Here is a 16702-nt window from a genome sequence, read left to right as displayed (position 1 = left end):
TTTAGTTTGCAATTTCTTAATAACTAGTGATGTAGAGTATATTTCTATGTACTTATTGGACATTTGTATGTTTTCTTGGGTGATATGTATATTTAAATCTTTGGTCCATTTTGTAATTGGGTTATTTTTCTCTTATTATTTCAGTTCTAAGAGTTCTTTATGGATTCTATATGTAGATCTATTATCAGATGTATGAATTGCAAATATTTTCTCCAATCTGTAGCTTATCTATTTTCTTATGGTTGCATTTGAAGACCAAAATTTAAAAATTTTGATAAAGTCAAATATATCCATTTTTTTTTCTTTTATGACTCTTATTTTTAAAGAAATCTTTATCTAACTTATGTCAGAAAATTTTCACCTCCAAGTCTTTTAGTTTTATTTTTTACATTTGGAGATATGATACATTTTGAATTAATTTTTGTGTGCGTGTGAGATAAAAGTCTAGAAGTATAAGTTGGTTTTTTTTCTTGCATGTGGACATTTAGTTGTTCCAGTGCTGCTATTGAAGAGACTGTCCTTTTGCCAGTCTCCCCACCAAGCAGGGAGCTTGATCCTGGGACTCCAGGATCATGATCTGAGGCCAAGGCAGTCAGTCACTGAACCAACTGAGCCACTCAGGTGCCCAAATAAAATATTTTAAATAAATAAATAAATAAATAAATAATAAATAAAAATAGTCGATTATTAAATTGAATTGTCTTGGTACCTTTATAAAAAAATTCATCAACCATAAATGTTTGGGCTTATTTCTCATATTTCTCTTCTGTTCCATTTACTCTGTAAATTTATCCTATGCCAGTGCCACACTGATTTAGTAGTAATAGTTTTATATAAAGTTGAAATCAGGTAGCTTAAGTTCTCCAACTTTGTTCTTTCTTTTCAAAAATGCTTAGGCTCATCTTCATCCTTTACATTTCTGTATAAATGTTAAGAGCAGCTTGTCAATTTGTAACAATATTAAAAAAAAAAACCCCAAATATCCAAAAGCCTGCTGTAATTTTTGTAGGGATTATGGAGAACCTGTAGATTAATTTGAGGACATTGCCATTTTCACAAGGTTGAATTTTCCATTTCATGAATATAGCATATTTTTCTAATTTGTAGCTTCTTCTGTAGCAATGTTTTATACTTATCAGAGCACTGGTTATGAACTTCTTTTGATAAATTCATCCTCAGGGTTTTTTTTTTAATGCTATTCTGAATGGAGTTATTTCCTTAATTGAGTTTTGACATGTTAGTTGCTTGTATACAGAAATACAATTAATTTTAATATGCAGATCTTGTATCCTGTGATCCTACTAAACTTACTGATTACTTCTAGTAGCTTTTTTTTTGGCAGATGCCTTAGGATTTTCTGCATATGAGATCATATTTTCTGCAAAAAAAGATGTTTGAACTTCTTTCTGTCCAATCTCTGTGCTTTAAATTTCTTTTCTGGCTTTATTGCATTGGCTGGAAACATTAACTACAGGTTGAATGGAAGTAAAAGAGACATTTTTGTTTATAATATAGGAGGGAATCATTCATTTTATCATGAAGTTTAATGTTAGCTGTAGGTTTTTGTAGTTGGCTTTATTAGATTGTAGAAGTTCTCTTGTCTCTGAGTTTATTGATTTGTTTTGTTTTTCTCTTTCTGCATCTGTTGAGATGACCATTTGGTATTTGTGCTTTATTCTATTAATATGTATAATACAGTGATTGATTTATGGATGTAAAATCAACCATGCATTCCTGGGATAACCCCACATGGTCATATTATGTAATACATGTTTTGTAGTTGATATTTTGTTAAGGATTTTTACACCTGTTTTTGTGTCAGATATTGGCCCATAGTGTTATTTTCTTTTGATGTCTTTGTTTGGCTTTGGTATGTGAGTAATGCTTGCCATGTAGGATTTGTTGTAAAATGTTCTCTCCTTCATTGTATCCTAAACAAGTTTGTGAAGGAATGGAATTATTTTTTCCTTGAGTGCTTAACAGAATCCCCCCGTGGAGCCATCTGGTGCTAGAGTTTTTTGTTTTGTTTTATTTTGTTTTTGTGTGAATGTTTTAAATACAATTTTGCTTTTTCAAGAATGAATCCTTAAAAATTAAATGCTTTGATTTTTTTAAGAATAAATAAATAAATGTGGTTTTATTCATGTTCCCTAGCCCCCAGATGTTTGTTTTTGATGATTTTGTCCAGCTTGATATTTTTATTTTGCTAAAAGAATTTGCACCCCTTCAGAGTACCACACTCAGGAGTTACTTCTCGACCTCTTTTTAATGGCTGCACAATATTCCATTTTGCAGATGTACCATACTCTAATTAAAATAGTTTTTCCAAATTTTAAATATATTCTTAAGTAGTGCTATAGTTAAATTTAATCTACATAGTAACTTATGCTAATAAATCACTAAGGTATGTTCCTAGAAGTGAGTTGGCTGGGCAAAAGTTATGCATGTTTTTATTTTTACTAAATACTCTGAAGTTATTCTCCAAAATCTGTGCCAAGTTATTTCACTGTTAGAATAATGTAAGAGAAGTTCCCCTTCTGTCTGCCACAACTGCATACTGTTAATTTTATACATATTAGCCAATGTGGAAGGCAGAGATTGGTGTGTTGTATTTGCATTAATTTACTTAACTGGAGTTGGGAATCTTTTTATATGCTCTTTGACTATTTTTTTTTTATTTTATGAAGTGACTTGCCATGTCCTTTGCTTGATTTCCAATTAAATTGGTTGTCTTTGTCTTATTAATTTATAGGATCTTCTGTTATTTTATATTCAACTTTTATCTATTTTCTGTTGTAAATATTATTCAATTTAGCCATTCACCTTTTTTTTCTAGTCATAACTGTTTTAAGTCTTGTAAAAGCCTGTTTGTAATTTATGTTTTTGTTTGTTTGTTTTTAAAACAGCAAGTTGTACAAGGGATTGATGTAAACCAAATCCGAGGGCTTGGGTTTGATGCCACATGTTCTCTGGTGGTTTTGGATAAGCAGTTTCGTCCTTTGCCAGTAAACCATGAAGGTAGGACCATTCCACTCTCTTTCCCTGGTGGTGGGAAATTGGCTGGGCCCCAGGTGGAGCACAAGGTCAGGTGTCTCTTATTGCCAAGGATGAGATACAGTGATGGAGCACGGAGGCCAGAATCATGTCCTGGAGGTTATATGCTTGGAGAACAGTTGGTGGGAATGGTGACATGGGGCTGGATTAGGGAGAGACTTGGCTCTCTAATGTGTAAAAGCCATAGTGGAGAATGAAGGAAGGACATGGGATCATTAGCTCAGAGTAAGCAGCCTTGAAATGGGCAAGTGGTCTGCGTGTTTCCTGGGAAGGTAGTGTCAGTGCCTAAGTTGCTTTGTGTATGATGGCATCATACAGCATTTGAACAGGTGAGCCAAGTCCATTTAAAGGAAATAGAATAAGGCAGACAGGACCATGCATCACACAGAAGCTGGAAACAGATTGTCCTCTCTCTTTCAGTAACCAAACCAAAGGACATTCCCATTTAATGATATTGTCCTTATAGAGACTTGTGAGTACAGTAATGAGCTGTTTCAAATGTATGTGCCACTTGGGTTTGCCATCAGAAATTTCTCATGGGTCAAGATCTTTCCCTCTTGGGAAATTTTAGCAAATAGCACTAGCATTGAGGTTGCAAACCCAAAATCCCATAAAGGTCATGTAGGTAACAAAAATGAGTAAAGTACACCAGGTTTGGACAAACAAACAAACAAAAACAATAGCACATGTGTGGAGATAAATTTCAACCAGTTTTTAACCTTTTCGTGAACAGAAGACATCTGGGAGTGGTGGAGACCACGGCACACTGGAAATTGCATGTTCCATCTGAGTGTGGCTCTAGGCATCCCCAGCAAAGTGTTGCCGAGGTGGCCATTGCAAATGTGTTTTAGGCCAAGCCTGTTTTTGAGAGTCCAGCTGTGGATACCATGGTACTCTGGGACACCTTGGAACTGGAGTCAGGAAGGTCCCAGATCTCAGCTCTATTGATGCTGTATATAACACCTTGAGCGAGTCACTTTCCCTCTGCATTTTCTGAAAGAATTGGAATAATGAACTATAGCTTTGCTCTGAGGATGGAGAACCTGACATTTGAATGCTCAGAAGCGTTTCTTCCATCCGATCCTGAATTCCTAAAAAAAAATGTGTCCCACTGACTTTTATTGACCTAATTCATAGAATAGTGATTTATGTAAATTACATGTGCTGGTAAAAGTACACAGGTGGATGAATGGTTAGAACATAGTGGTCATGGTGCCCATCTTTCTACACACACACTTTTCCTCCTTTTGGCCACATTTATTAGTACCTCCTGTGTGCCATACCCTGTCTCATTAAGTGTTGGGGTGTCAAAGACAGACAAGAATGTTTCCTGTTCTTAGTGGCTGATTGCTGGCTCCCCTGGCATTGTTCTGGCCTAGGAGGGCAGAACAGCTCTAGTCTGGGCCACTTCGGAAAGCACAGACCAAAGAAATGGGCCTGGACTAGTAGACCTCAGCTCGTAGCAGCAACATGCACTCTCCAGTTATGAGATTACGGCCAGCCACGGAGCTGGCCCCTTGGGAGGCTGTCAGCATTTCCTCGATTGAGTTCCTTTTGGTAGCGACCAGGCGATGGTCTCTTAGGGATGCTGCTGGTTGAATTCTCATTTGGGGTGATACTTTCGATGTTACCAGCCCTGTGTTCCAAGGATGCTAATCTCTGATCTGCTAAAATGCATGGTTTTTATTTCTGGCTTTATATTAAAATTAACCCTTGATCTTTTAAAATCCCCAAATCATGAGGCTTACCCCCAAGATTTGTATTCACTTGGCTTGTGGAGAGAGCTCAGTATCATCAGCATTGTCAGAGTTTCTTCCATCGTTCTGGTATGTGGAGAATCACTGGCTGCTGCTAAATGGGTAGCTAAGATACCAGGAGCAAGAACACTTCAAGTGGAAGAGAGGTCTTTCTTGTTAAGCCTGCTTACATATGCACCCTCTCTGGGTGCCATCTTTTTCTCGGTGTAGGTGGAATTGCCTCCTGTTAACAGGCTTTCTATTAACAGGGTAGTTAGGTTGCAACCCTAATTATAAGTGTTGAAATAATTTTATTCCACCCAAAAGGTTAAAGTGTACCCATTCATCAAATGCGTCCAGTGTCAGATGCCCCTTACCAGCTTCTTGCCTTTCAACAGGTTCTATTAGAACCTGTTAGATTTTATCTGAAATGGATTATCTTGTGCTAGAAAATGAAATTTGAATTTTAAAGGTGACTCAAAGGCTGTTTCAAGGCTTCTTATACCTGTGTGGTAGTGAACACCTCTTGGTTAACTGGAGTAATTGTGAGGAGTAGGCAGTGGGGTCAGGAAATTAACCATTACCATTAAAAGAAAACCCCCAACACAAGCAAAAATGTAAAGATGGTAACAAAAACAAAAAATAAAAGACAAAAACAAAAAAAGGAAAAAGAAAAGGGAAAAAACCCCAAGTAAATTAAGTACAGTTGTTTAAGAACAGTAATCATTACTACATGATAAAATATTCTCATTTTAGCTTTTTCGTGTTTGATCTTCCTTCCTTTGAAGATCAGAGAGCCCCCAGGTTGGACTGTGGTGTCAGGACTGCCTGCTCCCTGCTCCGCAACCCCCTAACTCCCAGCACAGCTCTGTTCGGGTCATCCCAGCCGCAGGAGTCTTGGGAGCAAGAAGCAGCAAGGGTGGTAATTCAGGGCCGGGAAGGGAATTACCACTTAGGTTACTCTGCAGTGGAAACCTAATACTGAGATGTTTTTGCTAATTCATAGTGCTTTCCCACAAGCATGCTTGGCACACCTCCTGTGAGATATGCAGAATGTTAACAGAGTGACTACATGGATGAAAAGTCTTGCCCATGGGTCCACGGATTGTATAACCCAAATTCCGCTCTAGCCCTTGCTTCTAATTCTCTGAAAACATGACACTTTCTAAGGCCGGTGCTTTGTTTCACATGCTTACTGTCTTGTGTCAGAGCCTGCTTCCTTGTCCTCTCTTCACCACTGGCTAACCAGTGGCCCGTTGTTTTCAGAACCAAATGGAAAGCTTCCGTGCCTTTTGAAAGCTCTCTGTGCAGCCTGGGGCTCAGCTGTGCACAGCCTCCTCTGTGCTCCGTGTCCCACTTCTGTTCTGACTGTTGACATGCCTGACAGACTGGCTTTTCCCAGGCAGCCACAAGCTCTGTGCAGGGAGGACTGTGACATATTCTTGGCGGCATCCCAGCACCCAGCACTGTGCCTGGCACATGACAAGTGCTCAGTGAGTACTTAAACAAGCTTTCAGTGGAATCCTTTCTTTGTGATTTTCTGTAAGAGCTGAAAAATGATTAACTTCCTGTTTTTGTCCACAGTGTGAATCATGAATCAATAATCTTCCAATATATGTAATAAGCTACTTGATTCTCACAACTGCATTGTGTGGTTTTGTGTTTGTTCTGGGAGCCTCTTCCTGTCGAGGCAGTAGGAGCTGCCAGCTGAAAGGCATTCCAGTTGAAAGTTCAGCAACAGGTGACAGAAGTCTTGAAGCAGCTGCAGTTGCATTTATGATATTTAAGAAGCAATATTGACATTGGCCCCCCATTTTTTTTTAAAGAGTTATTTATTTGAGAGAGAGAGAGAGCGTGTGAGAGCATGCAGAGGGGAGAGGGAGAGGGAGAGAGAATCTTCAGCAGACCCTTTGCTGAATGTGGAGCTTGCAGTCGGACTTGATCCCATAACCCTGCGATCATGACCTGAACTGAAACCAAGAGTCAGACGCTTAACCAACTGCGCCACCCAGGCGCCCCGACATTGTCCCCCTTAACACACACACGCAAATGCATGTGTGTGTGTGTGTGCCCACATACCCACAGTCTGATTCCGTGATGTTTCTGGAATGAGACCTGGACATCATTTTGTTTTTAAAACTATCCTGGGTGCTTCTAATGTGCAAGAAGAGTTGAGAACCAAAACTTAAAGCAGTGATACTATACAGTGTAATCACTCAGCTATTTAAAAACAAAGCTGGGTGGCTCAGTCGGTTAAGCGTCTGCCTTCGGCTCAGGTCACGATCCCAGGTTCCTGGGATGAGTCCCACACCAGGCTCCTTGCTCAGCATAGAGCCTGCTTCTTCCTCTTCCACGGCACCCCCCCCCCCAACTTGTGCTCTCTCTCTCTTGCTCACTCTCAAATAAACAAAATCTTAAAAAAGATTTTAAACAAACAAACAAAAAAACAGATCTTAGATGTGTTTCTGGAAGGTTTCAGGTACTTCCTCTTATTTTCAAAGTATTACTGTAGTGAGGAGCTTCTGTGGGTCTGAACAGTCCATCCCCCCCACCCGCAGGCAAAGCAGAGACTGAGTCCTTGTCTTATCATGGTGCTGATCACCTGACTTCCATATTTTCTTAGGTTGGCTTTTTTTTCTTTCAGTTTTAAAGATTCTTTTTTTTCAGAGACATGGCAAAGTAAGGAAAATAAAATCGTCAGCCCCCTATGTACCCACTACAGAGGATAACCGGTGAAAATTTGCCTTCTTTGCACAGACATTTTTTAAAGGAGAATTACTTGAAGCTTCAGCTCCTGCCCTCCCCCTCTGCCTAGCTGGTGACCATGCGGCTGTAGTGGGTGTTCGCAAACACATCGTTTCTGTGCTTTCCCAACACATGTGTATACCCGCAACAACAAACAGTATATATGGTGTTTAAAAATATCCCAGTTGGTATCATTATTCATGTTGATCTGTGTAGCTTGAGTTTAAGTTTGTTGTACCAATTTATTTATCTGTTCTCTGCACAGATCTGTTTCAAAGCATGCTGTATGCTTTTCCAAGCTGTGAGATAGGAGGCATATCTTAAATCTCAGAGTCCGTTCATCGTGGAAAATGACCTAGATCAGAGAGTTGTTTTGAGGATTAAATGAGATGATCATATAAAACATTTGGGGGACACACACACACACACACACACACAGCTTTATAAATATTTGTTATTAGCAAAGACATAGAATTGCTGCGGCTGTTCTCCAATTGCAAAATAATGTGTGAAATGCCTGGTTCGATTACTGTTGGGGCCCTTTTATCTTTCCCCTTTATTATCTCCCAGTTTAGTCATTGCTGCTCTCTGCATTTTGCCATCTGAGGAAGCAGAGAACTGTAAAAAGAATATCGGCTTGCCCGTTAGTATGTGAGGAATTAATCGCGGCCATGGAAGGGAGAAGGGGACAGTTCGTTCCCATATGGGCTGCAGGATTGTAGCAGAAGGGTGTGAGGTGCCTGCCTATGCTGCTTTTCCACCTGGTTTTAAATTCTGTTTCTTCTTTCTTCATCTTCTTTAGAACCTACTGTGTGATAGGTACTTGCCTTTATGTGCATTGTCTTGTTTGGTGAACCAAACCCTTATATGCTCTTAGGTGTTATCCCTGTCTTATAGGTAAGGACACTTAGGCTAAGAAAAACTTAAAGACTCTTTCACTCTATCTCCACCTGTAACTGAAATAGTGCACGTTCCCCATGAGGTCTGCCTGATCCCCAAACTGAAAAAAATTCCATTGCTTCCTACTCCACCAAACCGAGAGAGGAGATTAAAACACCTAAGTTAACTAATCTCAATCAAAATGACTAGAAGTAGTGGAACTATAAGCAGATAAAAGCCACTGTATGGAGGTAGGCGGTGTGTTATATTGGATATATTATTCTGTTGATGTGTCTGTCCAAGCACAATGTATTGGGAGCTCCTGGGTGGCTCAGTGGGTTAAGCCTCTGCCTTTGGCTTGGTTCATGATCCCAGGGTCCTGGAATCGAGCCCTGTATTGGGAGCCAATGTATTGGGAGCTCCTGGGTGGCTCAGTGGGTTAAGCCTCTGCCTTTGGCTTGGTTCATGATCCCAGGGTCCTGGAATCGAGCCCTGCATCGGGCTCTCTGTTTAGCGGCAGCCTGCTTCCTCCTCTCTCTCTCTACTTGCCTCTCTGCCTACTTGTGATCTCTGTCAAATAAATAAATAAAATCTTAAAAAAAAAGCCAACATATTGTTTTAGGCTTACTTCATAGGCTCTTTTCCTGAATATAGACCCAGAAAAGGTTTTCTGGAACAGAAGGGCTAGGAAAGGAGGGGAAGAAGTTGGGAGAGAATGAATGAGAATCTAATTAATTGGTAGATCTCAATGGGTTTTAGTGTCGACATTTAACCAGGTGACACTTCGAAGGACAGACACATGGCTGGAAGGGAAATCCTGGGTCTGGGTGGAGTGTACTGGCTTGTGTTAGTGGTGGCCCTCTCCCTTGCTGTGGTTGACGTGTGGAATTATGGTAGCTGTGCAGGTTGGTGCCCTTGGGATTCAGGAAGTGAATTAGAAGGCTAAGATTATGCATGTGTCCCCCTCCTCTCATTTCTGCTAGGGGATGCCCACCGAAACATCATCATGTGGCTGGACCACCGGGCGGTCAGTCAGGTCCGCAGGATCAACGAGACCAAGCACAGCGTCCTGCAGTGTGTTGGCGGCGTCATGTCCGTGGAGATGCAGGCCCCGAAGCTTCTGTGGCTCAAAGAGGTGAGCGCCGAGGGTGGAGCGAGCGTGCTCATTGCAGCTGGGGATGCCATTTATTGCGAACCCCTCTGTACCAGGCGCCGTGCTAAAGTCTGTTACGCTTGATTTTTCCCAGCACCTCTCTGAGGAAGGTTGATCCCAATTTATTGATTAGGTTGCAGTTAAATCATTCCTGTTTTTAGGTGCTAACCGTAGGTAGGCACGGTGATAAGTGTTTGACACAGATTATGTCTTTGAATCCTAGCAGCCGCCTTACGAAATTAAGGGTTGGTTGTTCTCTTCCTTTGAGGGTGTGAGGGTTGTCTGTAGACAAGAAAACTAAAGCTCTTAGAGATGAACCAACTCACCCAAAATGACATAGTAAGTACGTGGCAGAGCGAGGGTTGGAATCTGAGACTGGCCGACTCCAAAATCTATTCTCTTACTATCTAGGACTCTCCTGGAGTTACGAGAGGCTGATGACCATTCCAGAGAGAAGGTGGCAGAGCTGGGCTTTAAGTTCACATCTTCTGACCAGAACATTCTTTCTCTGTGTACTTGTATCCCCCAAGGATTAATCTGACCTTGGTGGCATGTTGGGGTTTCTCATGTCACGTGAACTTGAGTTTCCATGTCCTTGAAAGATAACGGTGTTCGGTTCTGTTATGAAGTGTGGATAATGGCACTGTCAACTCCATGGTGCCTGGTAGGGATGGATGTGCGAGAAAGTTCATGTCCTCTGGGAACCTCAGGGACTTGAAAATCCCTCAGTGGTCTGGTGAGGTGAGGATCCATCTAATGAGTAAGATCAGGAATGGTTCATTTACTGGCTCTGGGGTTTCAGGTGGGCTGAGTCTTCGATTACTCAAAATGTGTTTGGGGGTGGGTGAGCGTAAGGGTGTTGAGAACATGTCCCTGGATTGCCACCGGGAGCAGGAGAGATGGAAGCAGAGAGGGCATCAGTAATCAAGGGAGGTATGGGTTCTTATTTAGCATATTGAGCTGTTGTGTAAGCTTTAATTTGCCAAAAAGATTCTATATTTATTAAGAGTTTGAAAACAGAGCATTTTAGGAGTCAGGGGTTTCGACTCTACTGGCACCACCTTGTGTGACTTTGAGCAAAGGAGTTCTCATCCCAGGCCTCATTTTTTCCATCTATGAAGTGAGAGAGCTGGTCTGGACCAGTTTGAAAACCTGATATCAGTATATTCTGAAATACCAATCAGAATACAGAACTACTCCACACTGGCCCCACCCTCTGCTTTGCATTCTGTAGGCATTAATTGATGTAGCCTTAGCAAGCTCAGCTTAGCCTTAGCAAGCTCTGACATGGGAAAGCATGGGAAACTGAGGCTGCCAGAGAGAACAGTATGATTTTCCTAAACAGAGGATAGAGCCAGAATTTAAACCCATGTCTGCTGGCCTCCAAACCCCAGCTCACCCCATCATAACATTCTGCTCTGAAATCCCTCTTTAAAAGCCTATGTTGCTTAGGATAGGACCAGGAACAGGGGCAGTGGTGTTTTTAAACCAGCCTAAACATGGTGCAAGGAAATAGATGGTTGGATACATCACCCCCTTCTTGGCCTCAAGTAAGAAAGAGCTATACTGAATTAAGGGCTGAGGGTCAGGCAGGTGGCCACTGGTACATACATCATCAGGGCCTTACTGGGCGCCTGCTTCATGGCCCGCTTTGGACTGTATATCCCAGGAGGTCTGATGACACATCTGGTGCAAGCCTCTCTGGAGGCTCAGTACTGTGTGCTTGAGATCAAACTGCCCTAATGAAAGCACACAGAAAACAATTAGGTTCTAGAGTGCATGGTGGTCGTGACTGTGGCCTCCTGAGACTGACCATCCATCCATCTAACTAATCAGTTCCGTTTCAGAGCTTTCTGAGAAAGGCCTGAAACATTATCTCATCGTGTATTTAACTACCTGATGGTTGAGCCTCTAATCTGTTTTTCAAATTTCTTAAATTTATTTTTTATTTATTTATTTATTTTTGGTAAGCTGGTACAGGAATCCATGCTGAGAATTTCTTTGATTTTTATCATGATTGCAAATTCAAAATAAAAGATATTGCTAATACCAGTTTTAGCATTTTCTCCTTAAAACCCAGATGGCTTATGACCCTTTTCTAACTTTAAGGTGTAAATGAATCACCTGGGGAATCTTGTTAAATTGTAGATTTCTGATTTAGTAGTCCTGGAATAGGGACTGAGAATTGGCATTTCTGACAAGGTCTGAGGTGATGCTGATGTGGCTGGCCCACAGACTTATAGAACCACTTCTAGTTCTAGAAGCTCTGCCCTTTATATCTTTTTTTTTTTTAATTTATTTTTTAAATTTCTTTTCAGTGTTCCAGAATTCATTGTTTATGTACCACACCCAGTGTTCCATGCAGTATGTGCCCTCCATAATACCCACCACCAGGCTTACCCAACCTCCCACCCTCTGCCCCTCCAAAAACCTTAGATTGTTTTTCAGAGTCCAGAGTCTCTCATGGTTCGTTTCCCCCTCCAATTTCCCCCAACTCTCTTCTCCTCTCCATCTTCCCATGTCCTCCGTGTTATTTCTTACGCTCCACAATTAAGGGAAACCATATGATAATTGACTCTCTCTGCTTGACTTATTTCACTCAGCATAATCTCTTCCAGTCCCGTCCATGTTGAGACAAAAGTTGGGTATTCATCGTTTCTGATGGAGGCATAATACTCCATAGTGTATATGGACCACATCTTCCTTATCCATTCGTCCGTTGAAGGGCATCTTGGTTCTTTCCACAGTTTGGCAACTGTGGCCGTTGCTGCTCTGAACATTGGGGTACAGATGGCCCTTCTTTTCACTACATCTGTATGTCTGGGGTAAATATCCAGTAGTGCAACTGCAGGGTCCTAGGGAAGCTCTATTTTTAATTTCTTAAGGAATCTCTACACTGTTTTCCAAAGTGGCTGCACCAACTTGCATTCCCACCAACAGTGTAAGAGGGTTCCCCTTTCTTCACATCCTCTCCAACACATGTTGTTTACCGTCTTGCTAATTTTGGCTATTCTGACTGGTGTAAGGTGGTATCTCAATGTGGTTTTAATTTGAATCTCCCTGATGGCTAGTGATGATGAACATTGTTTCATGTGTTAAATCTATGGTCAAATAATCTTTGACAAAGCAGAAGAAAATATACAGTGGAAAAAAGTCTCTTCAACAAATGGTGCTGGGAAAATTGGACAGCTATGTGTAGAAGAATGAAACTCAACCATTCTCTTACACCGTACACAAATATAAACTCGAAATGGATAAAAGACCTCAAAATGAGGCAGGAATCCATTAGAATCATAGAGGAGAACATAGGCAATAACCTCTTTGACATTAGCCACAGCAACTTCTTTCAAGATATGTCTCCAAAGGCAAAGGAAAGAAAAGCGAAAATGAATTTTTGGGACTTCATCAAGATCAAAAGCTTCTGCACAGCAAAGGAAACAGTCAACAAAACAAAGAGCCAACCCACGGAATGGGGAGAAGATATTCACAAATAACACTACAGATAAAGGGCTGATATCCAGGATCTATAAAGAACTTCTCAAACTCAGCATACACAAAACAGATAATCATGTCAAAAAATGGGCAGAAGTCATGAACAGACACTTCTCCAATGAAGACATAAAAATGGCTAACAGACACATGAAAAAATGTTCTGCCCTTTATATTTTGAAGAGCATACATTGGTGGAGAATCAGGATACAGTACCTTCTTTTGAATGGGGCAATGGGAGACTGGGAGCCAGAAAGGTAGCTTTCAAAGAGTTTAACAGCACATCAAAGTCAGAAGTGTGACTCTGCTAAGCTCATGGGCTGTCATTTGTTTACTCCCCTATTAACTCTTTAATTCACCAAATATTAACAGAGGCTCTGCTAGGACCCAGCAGTGTCACAGGTACTGGGGTCACAAGCACAAAGAGGACTTAGGCTTACCCTTAAGGGGCCCAGTGTCCTCTGGGGCAGTGGTGGGGAAGCAAAGGTGGGGGTGGGTGGGTGTTGGGTGGAGGAAAGAGACATGGAACCAGAACTGTTAGAAGATGTTCTAAGCACCTTGATAAAGGAATATGCAAAGTGCTTCCAGAGAGCATAATTTGCTTCCAGAGAACATAATTTGCTTCTGAGAGGTGTGCTTGAAGATGAGTCTCAAGTTAGGAGTGGAGGTTTTGCCTATTAGAGAAGACAGGGAGGAAATGCTAGAGAAGGACTATGGCTCATTTTTGGTAAGGTACATAGGTCCTGGGCTGAGAGCCCTGAATGCTTCTCTGAAGGTAGTAGGAGCTGAGGCCAGGTAAGTAGTTTGCCTTATTTGGTGATAGAAGATTTTTAAGTAAGGGGAAGGAAATGTCTTCAGTACCTTTGACAGGGATGAAGAGACTGGATTAGGGGTGAGGAAATGTGTGTGTGTGTGAGTTAAGAACTGGTTTTCATAGTTTCCTGATTATAGCGCTTTGTTGGCTTGGCTTTGCTCATAGGATAAATTCCTAAATTTGTAACACAGCGCAGAAGATGGTATGTGATGTCATTTTCACTTTCCCTTTCTGCTTACTGTGTGCCCCTCACCTTGCTCAGTCTCTCCACCGGGACTCAGTCAGGGTGTCTCAGACATGCTCTGCTCTGCCACCTCTGTCTTGACTAGGGGCTGGCAAACTCCGGCACAGGGGCCGCATCTGGCCTGCTGCTTGTTTTGGATGCTTTGGGAGCAAAGAATGGGTTTCACTTCCAATGGTGGAAAAAGGATTCAAAAAGAGAATAATAGTTTGTGACTTGTGAAAATTATGTGAAATTCAGAGTTGCAGGGACACAAAGTTTTCCTGAAACACAGCCACACTCATTCCTTTATGTGTTGTCTGTGGTTGCTTTTGCATCACAATGACAGAGCTCAGTAGTTGCGATATAGACTGTGTGCCTATAAGGCTGCAAATACTGACTCTGGACGGTTACAGAAAAGTTTGCTGATCCCTTGGTCTTGGTGATGTGATGCTGTGCCTTCTGACCCTGAATATTCTTCCCTCTACTCAGTGCCGATCCTAACTAATTATTCAAGTTTCAGCTTTATTGTTATGTCTTCAGAAAAGCCTTGCCTGACCCTCCAATAAATTAGAGTTCTCTTTCTATTGCATTCTTATTACTTCACTGTATCTTTCATAAGTTGTAGTGATGTATCCTTTTGTAACGATGATTCGCATGGTGCATGGATCTTCCAACAGTTGTAATCCATGGGGGGCATGGAGAGCCTATCTGTTTTATTCATGGCTATCTCCCAACTCTAATAAAATGCCTGGTATATAGTAGGTAGTCTTTGAATAATTTGTAGTAGTTTTGAATAATTTGAGGGACTCAGTAAGGGGGCTTTTTGTATTCCCCCAGGTGAGAAGGCATGAGGCTTGAAGTAGGTACTGTGGGGTGGAGAAGAGATAGGTTCTAGAATTTTTAGGGAATACTATCAGCAGGACGTGGAGGTTGATTGGCTATTAGGAGCAAGCAAGATGGCAGAGTTAGAGCTGACCACTCACGTTAGTACTGCTGTCATTCGTGGACTCCTTGTCCTGGAATCTGATGACATGGAGAGTCAGGCAGAATCAGGAGTTCAGCCGTCCCAGAAGACCCAGGTGATAGACTAGGACCACCGCAGCTCTTGGGCAAAGTCACGCGGGTCCTGGTTTTGCAATGTGGAATTTTAATCATGTCCTTTACATTTAAAGTTTGTGTGTTTCAGGTTGATGTATGTCTCCTTAATAAGAATTGTCAGATAAAAGGAAAAATGCCATTTGAATTTTTCATAACCCCCAGCAGTCTGGCTTTTCCATTTGGTATCAATGATTCTGACTCTCATCTTAATGAAGGCCAAATGTAAATTAAGTTCTGTCAGGCTGGAACAGCTGGAGTCTCCTATCTTTATAAACATGAAACATTGCAGGGTAACAAGGTGCAGACTGGGGAAGGTCAAGAGAGTTAAGGGCTGATGCAGATCCTGACAGCTCAGTGTTAATGGAAGATAATTAACTGGTGTGTAGGGGCTGTGTGGAGATCTTCCAATCCGACTTTTAACTCATTTCCTCTTTTTGCCATTGTCAGCAGAGCAGAAAGCTAATCATTTCATAGTTTGAGATTTTCATTGTTCATTTCTAACTAGAACCAATGGGCTGGAATGTCAGAGGATTTTGTTGATGGGTTTAGATGCTGTCGGCCCCTCCCATTTCTCCCCAGTTCATGCCTCTCTGCTCTGTTGCCCTGATAGTGTACTGGGGAAATGAAATGATTCTCTGGTTCTAATGTGCCTTTTCCTGTATATATAGATTTTTTGAAGGGAGTCGGGATGCATAGAGAGGTAGTTTGATAACTTCCTGTTAGCTGTGGAAGGTGTGAGTAGAGTGCTCTTTGTGAGGAACTATGGAAAAAAACAAAACAACTCCATTAGAGGTCAGGAAAGCCTGGTTCTAGTCCTGTGAAGTAAGAGGCTTGTCCCAGCTCATTTTTATTCCTTGTTTGGCCTCATTCTTTCCTTCTTCTTGACTATATAATAATACCTATTATTTTATCTTTGATTTCTTTTTGTTTCAAACTTTGTGGAAGATAATGTTAATTTCCTTTCTTTGAAATATACCATTTCATTTTTAATGGCAGTTATGGTGGGGACTGTGGTCTTTCTCTTTAGTGATTCTGGCTTTAAACTGCATGTATAGGGCTATTACTGTCCACCCACATTCATCTGACCTTTGCAGCAGAGCTGATACAAGATATTGGGGAAATTTGGGGGATAAATCACAGTTCTGTAACAGAAGTGAAGTGCAGGATTTGAAGCCAGATTCACTTGCATTCACTCTCTGCCATTTACCTATCCTGGGGCCTCAGACAAACTAAGTCAACCTCTCTGCATCTCAGCGTTTAGCTGTAAAATGAGAAGAGCAGTGTCAGCTTTGAGGAAATGTTATAATTGAGTCAGATATTTGTAAAGCCCTTTATGCAAAAGTAGATACTCAGATAGCAGTTACATCTTCACTTCCGTTGTGTTTAAAAAATGTTTGTGGGCGCCTGGGTGGCTCAGTGGGTTGAGCCTCTGCCTTCAGCACGGGTCATGATCTTGGAGCCCTGGGATTGAGCCCTGCATCGGGCTCTCTGCTCGGCGGGGAGCCTGCTCC

General features: G+C 41.5%; 1 protein-coding gene across 15 annotated transcripts in view; it reads left to right on the top strand.

The window, feature by feature from the left end:
• FGGY (FGGY carbohydrate kinase domain containing) overlaps positions 1-16702 on the top strand; it is a 520049-nt gene that overhangs the window by 144708 nt on the left and 358639 nt on the right. For all 15 annotated transcript variants that reach the window (XR_004276097.1, XR_004276096.1, XM_032301938.1 and 12 more), the window contains 2 exons: positions 2907-3018; positions 9398-9549. Coding sequence is in view for 13 of the 15 variants with exons in the window: in XM_032301938.1 (XP_032157829.1) it covers positions 2907-3018; positions 9398-9549 (264 nt within the window). In the remaining 2 variants the exon portion in view is untranslated. The remainder of the gene's footprint in view (positions 1-2906; positions 3019-9397; positions 9550-16702) is intronic.

The sequence above is a fragment of the Mustela erminea genome, chromosome 10, assembly GCF_009829155.1.
Source record: "Mustela erminea isolate mMusErm1 chromosome 10, mMusErm1.Pri, whole genome shotgun sequence".
In the NCBI taxonomy this organism is placed as follows: domain Eukaryota; kingdom Metazoa; phylum Chordata; class Mammalia; order Carnivora; family Mustelidae; genus Mustela; species Mustela erminea.
Note: the sequence above shows the minus strand (reverse complement) of the source record. Positions and strands in the feature narration are given on the sequence as shown.